The sequence below is a fragment of the Varanus komodoensis genome, unplaced genomic scaffold (assembly GCF_004798865.1).
Source record: "Varanus komodoensis strain SLA01 unplaced genomic scaffold, ASM479886v1 scaffold1139, whole genome shotgun sequence".
In the NCBI taxonomy this organism is placed as follows: Eukaryota; Metazoa; Chordata; class Lepidosauria; order Squamata; family Varanidae; genus Varanus; species Varanus komodoensis.
In genome coordinates this window covers 1410-11906 of record NW_025335327.1, presented here as the reverse complement: position 1 = coordinate 11906, position 10497 = coordinate 1410, and the positions used below count along the sequence as shown (strand labels likewise).

The window sequence follows — 10497 nt, the reverse complement described above, 5'->3', positions numbered from 1 at the left end:
TCAGGATGTCAGACAACTGTCTTATAGCTTAAGCCTTAATTCCTGGATCTTTTTCTTCTAATTCTATAAGCAAAAGAAGGCCCATTAAAGTAGTGTAGGTCATCAATAAGAACATCCTTTTAATAACAAATATGTATCCTTTTCCCAACATTTTTCTGCAAGTTTACATACGAGTTCAGTACACTAGATGGCACCAGCCAGTCAATTTTATTCTGCTACATTGCACAGTCTCTTTTTCTAAGAGCAAATTTACGGTCCAGAACCACCCAGTAGGGCCATGAACAAAACAGAGGTTTCTACACATTGCTGAGAAATATAGATATACTGGGGGAAAAAATGAGTTTTGCTTTATAAAAGGGAGTGAAATCCATTCAAATTCTTCCAAAATCGACTGAACACACAACTGCACCATAGGAACAAAATACTTTAGCCCATTGACACAACCAAGGCTGCTGAATAAATACCATGCCCCAGTGAATAACCCAATTAATGAGAGTAACATGAAAAGAGCAGGCTAGAGCATATATTTCAACCATCAATTAGCCTGTGATGGACAAAGAAGGCAGCTACTGCAAGTGTAATTTTTCAATCACCATGTTTTTACTGTATTTCATCTTGGCACTTTAAGTGGAGAGGTGATTTATAAGTACAATAAATATACCTCAGCAAGCTAAAATGAATCCTCTCAGATTACATGTAAAAAAGAGTGGAACTAAGCTACTCAGATTTTCTTTGTTGTATGCAGCTAGATGCACAACTAATCCTGAACCTTAGTTTCTCTGACTACACAAAGGTTCACAGCTGGCAATAAAGCATCATTCCAACAGTACCACTCAGGTTTTCCCCTTCACTCCAACCTAAACCTGCAACCTCGTATACTCCTATCAGTGGAGGATGAGTAGAATCAAATGTTGTCACTTCATGTTCACAGTGAACAATCCATAGTTAAACCAGGAAAGAACTCCTCATTTCCTTTTGGGCTCTGAATGTTGGGTTGTTCATTGTTATCAACCTATAGTTAAACTATATTGCCAGGTTTACATGGGACAAGCTATGATTCAAGAACAAACCAAAGTCAATCCATATTCTATGTTGCCATTCTGTGTGAACCAGGTCTATGAATTATTTATGGATTAAACAAGTTAACCTATGAATAACTGGTTAACTTTGGGTTATTTAACTGATAAAAAAATCCAGTGTCCAGGTTCACACATCACATTACAACACATTGCTTAGTATACAGCAGCTGTGGCACTCATAGTGGGCAACTTGGTAAGTCATGGGTTAATTAGCCCACCATTTGTCACCATTTCATGCATGTAGGACCAGTAAGGCACTTAAATTACATAGGAATAAGTAATTTAAAGTCAAGACAATTTATTAGATTGGCTTCGGTAGTGTTGTCCCAAAAGTAGAAATAAGCAGTGTTTTTTCCCCTTCGTTCAGGAGGTAGACATAACTGGTATACTCAAATTTACACAGATTGGCAAAGATCTTCCTGACAGCATGCTCTCCCAAATAGTTCAACTTTGCTAAAATTAACACAGAAGTCAAGATAACTGACCTTTCTTTTCCGCAAGTTTATTTCCATCCATCCACTTCCCTTTGAAAGCTTCACCATCTTGTGTAACAAACATCATTTCGCTCCTATTTAACGAAATATCAGTCATGTAGACTTGGCGGCCATAGACCCATCGGCACTGCTTCATGGGACTGTTGGCAGATTTCCAGCAAAACACCTAAAACATGAACAAAATGCAGGGGACAAGGGGAGTGCATAAGAGAGGCTTGGGGCACAATCATAAGCCCGCTAACTCAGAGGCTTACAGGCAGAGCAGAGCAGAAGGAGAGATGGAGCTGAAGTTCACCTCGTCAACTTCAGCCCTCCTGATTTTTTTTTTTTTTTTTTTTGCTAGCCCAAGAGGGAAAGAAGGCTAGAGAACATATCTAGGAATATCCAGTTTATATTATATCCAGTTGGGAATATCCATACCCTAAACCAAAACACCCTCCTTTGACCCCTCTATGTGGTTACTTTCCTGACCTCACCAGCCAGCTGCAAGGGCAAAGGAAGTGAAGGTCCAGTTCTCAGCTGTGCCGTCAGAGCTCTGTCTCTGACCTCAGGTCTGGGAGTCTAAATATCCTACAGCCCCTCAGAGGCTGTCTAGGGGTTAGGGTTAGGCTATAGCCCCTAGGATTGCTCTTTTATACATTCAAGTGCCTTATTCATATTCAAGTGCATATTCAAGATTACTGCACTGACAAGTTGCTAGCTTCTATTGTTATTTCAAACCATTTGGGAGCTTGTTCTTCATGTACAATTTATTCAATATACACAATTTTAAGCTAGAGTTATCTTTTTACCTCAAAAGCTTTAGAGTTTTTTTAATTACATTTATTTACTGTTTGTTTCATCTTGCAAGAAACTGAAAGCATTTTACAATGTTCTCATCAATTCCATCAATACCTCACCAATCCTTACAAGAACCCTGTGAGGTAAGTTAGCTGAGTGTTGGCAACTGACCCAAAGCCACCAAGTGAGTTTCATGGCTGAGTGGTCACTAGAACCAAAAATTCCTGAGTCCCAGTCCTACATTCTATCTATAAAACTGCAATGGTTATCTTTTTGGTTAAATGATAAACTGCCTCACAGCAGATTGACAGTAGTCTTTTGGTTAAGAGACATAAGCTTGCTTCCACAGGACATCAGCCACATATTTTAACAAATGCAATTTAATCTGAACACTTTTACTGCAGAGAAAAACACACATAAGCTCCTAATTACTTTATGACAATCAAATCACTGTAGCTGTTTAAAGGCATCAATATTTTTAAAAGCCAACTAATTCTCTTCTCGCTCTCACTTCTTTCAGAAATGTTTGAATGATCATTTCAGAAGCTTCATTCCCACCAACCATAAAGCTATATGAAAACAGATGTTCACCCATTGTTTTCTTTTATTACATGTCACATTCTTGTTAAGAACATTAGTGTGAATAGTCAGAAGAGAGCTTAGGTATCACTACTGCAAACATGCTGTATCTGCATTTAGTAGCTGATGCCATAAGTATGCTACAGCACACCAGTAAAATATGTATTTATTTATAAATAAATGTATATTTTGCTGTATGTTCTTAAAAATATCTCTAAGTAGTTTACAAAATTAAAAACATTTAAATATATCTGAATTAAATTACAATTAGAATACATAATGCTAAAACATTTATATAAATAATAAAACATTCCAATCAATATAAAACCACTACGACACATAATTACAAACAAACTGACTAGGCAACACACTCAGGGCAGGTCTCTGTAAAGAACTGCATCTTTAACTGATGCCACTTCGGACAATGATGAAACCAGGAGCAGCCCTATAATGTACCTATCCTTTCTGAGGGAGTGCAACCCTGTCTCTCGCACACTGCATTGTCACATTCTGAAAAGGAAGAGGAGCCTCTGATGCACCTTCAACTGTACCTAGAAAAGTTTCTCAGGCCAAGCATGAGAATCAGCCTGTTTTGGAAGGGGAGGGTTTTCAGGAGGAGAGAAGAACAGATGCAAGACCTAGTTCTTGACCTAGTCAGAAGATGTCAGAAGAAATGAGTTGCTCCTTTAGAGAGGCTTCACTGTTCACCTCATCTTGCTCTCCAGCAGTGACAGACATCCTGAAGGTGAAGTCAGAAGCTCTACTGAAAGGGAGGGGCTACAGGAAGTTTCCAATTTGGATTCAACCCTTTACCTGAGCAGAGGCTTCTCTTTCTGATTTGGTACAAAGCTATTTAGAGCTCTAACTGTTCTGTTATCCATGGAGTCTCGAAAGAAGAGCACTTTCAAAGGACTGTTTTGAGTTTTCAAAGAGGGAATGGACCAGCTCATGACACTGTCTAGAACAGGCAAACTCACTCATTCCTGTGCCCTCCCCCCACAGAGAGAGAGAGAGAGAGAGAGAGAGAGAGAGAGAGAGAGAGAGAGAGAGACTGACTGACTGACTATCTTGTTAGGATTCAATTTCATTTTGTTGGCCCTCATCCAAGCCATCACTGCATCCAGGTGCCAGTTCAGAACATGCACAGCCTCTCCTGAGTCAGGTGTTACTGAGGAATAGTACTGGGTGTTGTCAGCAACTGATATCACCTTGCCCTCCTATCATAATGACTGCAGCCTTTGGAGTCACAAACAGCCCTACTCAGTCCCCACAGTGCATGGATTTTTGCCCAAACTTACTGGTCAGATGACCACATGGTTCTCTGGGCAGCACCGTTGGCCCACTGCCTGCTCTGTCCTTCCAGCATGGACACATATTGTGGCAGTCCCCCTTGAAAGAAATTCCCACCTTTTTCCTATTTTTGCCTAGGGCCACAGCAGGATCCTCCCGACTGTGCTCCTGAGGTGCGTCCCCTCTCCCAAGTGTACCTGTCTTTCTGTGGTGCTTCCCAGCCCCTACTGCAATTTTATTAGATGCAAGTAAACAATTCTGCTGCAATTTTCATATCATCCCTATTTCCAAACCTGAAGAGGGAGATGGGACACATTGGTCAGCCAATGGGAATAAAACAAGCAATGACGTACGGAGCTAAGGGCAGTGGAGATTGAAGGTGTGAAATGGTCATTTCCATAGCTACTAATGCCAGGATACTATATGATGTTGCAATACCAACAAAGGTAAAATGACAATCCCAATTCCAGATAACTGCAGAAGCCATGGTGAAACATGGACATCTTAGAATAGACTGTCAATTCCTTTTGTGGTTTCAGAAAACTATTCCTACCGCACAGGAAATCAGGAACTGGATCTGGCTGACACCACAATAAGATTATACCGTGGCTTCTCATGCTATGTGAACCATGTTATATTAATCTCTGTCTCTACTCTGCAAGAAGATGGATTGAATAATGCATAACCTCCCCAAGAAGGAACTGTACCGCCTTTCAGGCATCTTGCTCCTTCAAATGATGATGCATTCACCACTGCCTGGACCCACCCAACCAACAACTACAGACAGGCAAGGATTGGGAAGGTATGTCATAGGCCAAACAGCTGCAAGGATCTTGCCTACATCCTTGGAGCACTGAAAATGATCCCAAATCACTGAACCAGATGGAGTATTAGACACCTCACTAGATACCATGCTACAAGCAGCATAAAGGCAAGAAATTAAATACTCAAACAACCTCACAAAATCAATACAGCTGGCCTCCAAGGGCTCCAAAATAAAATTTACTAGGGAAAAGGGCAAGTAACCCCAAACCATCCAGAAAGCTCGGCTGGACTGATGTTTGGGATGCAATAGAGGCAGCAAAGTAGACCTTTTCCGCTGCCCTCATCCCTATGCAGTAGTCTTCATTATGTGCTTCCACACATGTCTGGCCAGCCTTACAGTGAGACTTCTGCTGTAGCCACCTCCCTGTCAGTTTCATCACTTGGAACTCACCAGAGATTCAGTGAACGCGAGGAGTCCACAGCTACAGAAAGGGAACTTGTGAGCAACCATGTTTCAACATTTCATAGTTCGGCAGGCAAACCAACAGGATTGCTAGCCCTGGATACCAGAAATTTCTCCAGGACATTCAGGAATCCATCAGATTCCATAGGACACCAGGGCAGGACCATCTTAATGTGTGCTTAATGTGTGTTCTCCACAGGGAGAGGGTGATGCTATAATCCCAAATTCACCAAACAGTGGTCCAACCAATGGGTCTACTTCAATCCCCAATTACCAGACCACACGGCCTACATCAAGAAACAAAGGCTAAACCAAGAGTATGTCCTGACCTATACATTGGCCAATTAAGAGTGAGACAGCCCCATGGTTGTCACAAGGGCCATGAAGTCCCGAGCAGGCCCAGCCAAGGTTGCCTCAGAATGAATATTGACATTTCTCAAGGCCAACACTCTGGGGTTCTCCAATATTATGCTCAAGACCACCTTGACCAACTCCAGCAGCAGGCTGTTGGTGGTGGTGCATGGCCACCACCCTGCACATCCCTAATCTGTATCACTGCCTCAATGTCAGGTCTAGGCTCTCATATCCTATTCTATCCAAAGGGGTGTCCTGATGAATTGGATAATATTCTTATGCATCACAGCAGTGTCCCATCACCACCCGTCCTTTAAAAAGGTGGAGCACACAGTATCAGTCAACTTACTCTTCCAGCTTGATCCAGTGCAAGAATACAAATCTTCTGGCCTCCATTTTCTTTAAGATGTTGAGGATCCACTTTGTACTCTAAGAAGCCTCCGCTAACAAGAACCTTTTTTAGGTTAAGTTGCCTGAACAATGAAAACATAAAAAAGCCATTCTGATTGATGCACAATCCAAAAGTATAAAGAATCTAATATATTAAGGAAAATAACCCTAGATTTACATGTTATTTTGTTAATTGTCTACATAGCGATTTTCATAGTACAGATGAAAGAACCTGAACCTTAACCTAATCCAGCACAGCTGCATATAATAAGCAAAGAGAAAAGCATAAGCTTTTACACTGATATAAGTAAAAATTTGACATCTTGCTCTATTCAAACAAGCAAGTTTTTGACTCATGATTCATATTAACTATGGTGCATATTAACCATATCATTGGTTTTTTTTATTTTAAGCAGTTTTGGTATAACTGTAATATATCTAAGTATAACGCTAAATAGCAGCAAAGCAAAACATGAAGGATAGCATTCAAAATTTCTATATCCCTGACAATCAGACCTAGAAAGCAGACTAAATTAATAGTTCAGTGCTAAAATGAAAACCCCAATCCAAGCTACACTAGTGAGAGCTGGTGGGTGAAACACTGACTATGGGGACCAGAGTTCAAATTTCACCATTACCATGAACTCAGTAGGTGGTCTTAGGCAAGCTACAATCCCCTCAACCTCCTACCTGCAATATGGGAATGAGAGTAAAAATAAGAATAGTAAAATCACAGTGACCCACCTTACTGAAAGAGCAGTAATGCTTACTGAAGTGATATATGAGAAACACTTTGGGCACTCAAAAGGACTATTATGTTGATGAAATAGTATAGTTCCAATTTCCAACAAACTAGAAAGCATTCTGTGAGAACTATTTAGGAATTGTAAAACAATCAATTGTTTTTAGAATAATAGAGTCTTGTAGGTCCTTAAAAATGAAAACAAAAATTATATGACTTAATCAGTATGATGAAGTGGGCTATATTCTTTTATGGTGCTACAAGGCTCTTTACTGTTTTCGCTGAACAGAACAATACCAGTACCTTTGATAAATTATTTAAGAAATGATAAGAAATTATTTATTTCACCAAACTAATGAAGCTAGGTTGTTTTACTTGCAAACCTTGACTTGTGCTTAATGGTATTTTTGTTATGTTACAAGAGAAGTCAAACTGTATCCAAACTGGTTATGAATGCAGAAGTCTGTTTCGTGCAATTAACAGCACAAGTTTAGCAAAGCCATTTGTGACTGCACAGGAAACAAGCAGTATTAGCCCTTCCACTTGTGGCCTTCAGCATCACATCTTAGATGGTCTAGGACCAGATGTCAGCAACATAAGCATGCTCCAAACAAGGAATTACTGTACTGAACAACAGTGCCTTTCCATTCATTTGCTACAGTTAAACAAACCAGCAAAGGCAAGATTCTGTATTTCTCTGGAGAAAAGCACCCACTTGGAAGCAATCTTCTTGCACTGATAGTCGGTGAGCAAATAGATATCTCCTCGATCAGTAACACAAACTGTGGCACCATCACTTGCAGTGACAAAAGATATAGTAATGTCCTTGTGATGTAAAGCAGAGACTTGGCGAGGCGAAGTTACACACTTCTCTCCATTAGGATCTAGCAAGTATCCTACAGCATAAAAGAATACCCTAAATGTCAAGTTTCTCAGAGCCATTATCAGGCATTTGAAAGGAAAGGAAAAAGTAAGTGTTGCCCACCTACCCACCCACCCAGATATTCTCCTCTCTGTAGGTTTTAGAAACCTAGTACTGAATTAGACCATTGGCCCACCTATTTTATCCCCAGTCGGTAGCTCTGAGGTCTGCTACAAATGATATGCATTTTGGCAGGAAAAGTATACACTAAAATGGAAACTGGAAAATTCTGTGGATTTCTGGGATTGTACAGCAGAAAGATCAGCAAAATAATAATGATCAGATAATACCCTGCTTAGCCCCTCAACCAAACCCAGGGAGAATTTAGAGGGAGAATTTTAGAGGGAGAATTAAATACAGTTTAAAGCATTTAGAAATAAAATTATTTTTGACTTGTATGTTAGATACATGTAAGTATGGTACTTTCATCTGGAAAACATTTCTCAGAAGTTATGCCTAAATGGACTTTCTCAAGATTATATAGCCTTATCAGCCTTCATTATCCAGCCTCCTTAGGACAGATGTTATTTCATGGGACCCTGCCAGTTTGGGCCAATTGACTATAAACATCTTAGGTTCAAATGCCAAAGTCCATTTAGAATATTTTACTTGATTAGAGAACCCTGTACTCATCCAGATTTCTATAGTGGGCATGGAACATGAGGTGGGAACTATTCCACTTGTGTGATTTCTGTTTTAAAATAGTTTTATCTATTTCATTTTGTACCACCCACCCTCTCGGCGTGCATACATTTTTAGCAGAATTTGAGTAGTGACCATGGTAACTATTCGCAAGGCTGTCATCTTGAGGGGGGAAAGAAACCTGTCCAATCCTTTTCCAGCCTGAACCTTTAAAAGCACCTCCAAGATATTTTTGAGCTTCAGCATCTTCTTAGCAAAATAGCAACTGGATTGTAAAGCTTTTTTCAGATTTTCTAAGAAGAATGGCAACATTAAACTTTTTTCCTCCAGATAACACCCCAGAGTTAAAATGTTCCCTCTCACCTAGTTGTCCTCCATTCAGTCCTATTGTGTATACTGCTTCTTTGGTCCACAGTACTGTATGGAACCTGCCTGCAGCCACACCAATCACTATTCTTCCTTTAAGATTTTTTGCTTGAACCTGTATGAAAAACCCAAAGACAGGCAAGCGTTATCTACTGTTATCTACTGTTAATTGAATATTATTCAATATCTTCGGGAACACAGAAACTACTGGCATTCTAAAGTGACAAAGCAAGTACAAGCATTCTTAGAAAAGATGTATTCCTATGAATGAGCCATCAAAAAATAGACGGCTGGACATTGAACATTGCAGTGATGACACCACAACCCTAGAATTCTCTTCCCAGTAAAACAATGCAATGTATTTTTAGTTTCAAATGCCACAGAGACTGCTTGTTCACCAACTAGAATAGAAAGCTGCAGTCACATTATACTTACTAGGCAGCACTTTCACCCTCGAAATTATATATATTTTTATAGCACACTTGTCATAAGAGCTTGGGATTGTTAAAACATTATTCCAATTACAATTATTAACCATTTCACTCATTATTACATCATTCAGAGAGTTAATTACATCAAAATCATAACCATTCATTCCCAAACAATATTTCTCAGGTATTAAGACTGTGTTCTGCTCATTTTCTGAAGTCTCTCTCTTGCTCTCCCTCTCCTGAAAGTTCCAGTTCTGTTTCGGAAAAGATTTACTACCCAGATTCATTACCACAATCCAACAGAATTGAAGGACTAAACCACTGCAAGGGGACAATCTAATCAACTCTTCTAAAAATGTACACTCCTTTTGTATTATGTTACAAACACAGTTATGAATGAGGCTGGAGAAGTTACAGTCATGCAGTTCTCCAGCACTGAATGAACCAATGCCACCTTAAGCATTTTCCATCAAGTGCCACAGATGAACTCCTGCACAGCAACTGGCATGCAAAAGTGTGTGTACACTTGGGAGTATGCTCATGTACATGAACACACACTCTAATGTAAAGGCAAACAAAAACTACCCAATTACTAAAAGGATTATTTTACCTGTCTGGGGACATTGCAGTTAGGCACGGGAGGAAGAACACCCAGCTGGTGAAAAGTATTGACACCAAAGGTGTACACACATCCATCTTCTGTTAACACAAGTGTATGATCTGTAGCGGCTGCCACCTGAGAACACTGATGACCCATCAAGCTTTCCACTAGTCTGGGAATCTAAGAGAGATAAAAAAAACACTGCATCTCTCATGGGCCTCTCTGTTAGGAACTCCACTACCTTATTCAAAACCAAAGCAAAATCATTTTCTAAATAATATTTTAGACAATATGCATGTAGTATCTCTTCTAAAGAGATTCAGCTGTTATACCACTGTCTTCATGAACCTTGGAGAACTTTAGGATAAAAATTTCAAAATAAAATATAACATTTCTGCACCTCCAAAAATATGATAAAGAATCTGGATTAGTCTAGAATCTTAATTACCTACATTAGTAATTAAGCTAGATTTAAGCCAGATTTAATATTTATCCAACCTTTCCAACAGAAGTTAGATTATTATTTAGGTATTTCCATCACATACTGGGAAAAAGAGATCTGTATAGCTAGTTCTGAGAAACAAAACCAAATACAATCA

The 10497-nt window shown here is 39.6% G+C and overlaps 1 protein-coding gene across 1 annotated transcript; it reads right to left on the bottom strand.

The window, feature by feature from the left end:
* Positions 1–1530: 1530 nt before the first annotated feature.
* On the bottom strand, positions 1531–10201 carry LOC123018717 (inhibitor of Bruton tyrosine kinase-like). Its single transcript, XM_044421052.1, has 5 exons — positions 9908–10201; positions 8864–8981; positions 7652–7832; positions 6154–6277; positions 1531–1739 (listed from the first exon to the last, which is right to left on the bottom strand). The coding sequence occupies exons 1-5, from the start codon at positions 10052–10054 to the stop codon at positions 1551–1553; spliced, it is 759 nt and encodes a 252-aa protein (XP_044276987.1). The 5' UTR covers positions 10055–10201; the 3' UTR covers positions 1531–1550.
* Positions 10202–10497: the final 296 nt, after the last annotated feature.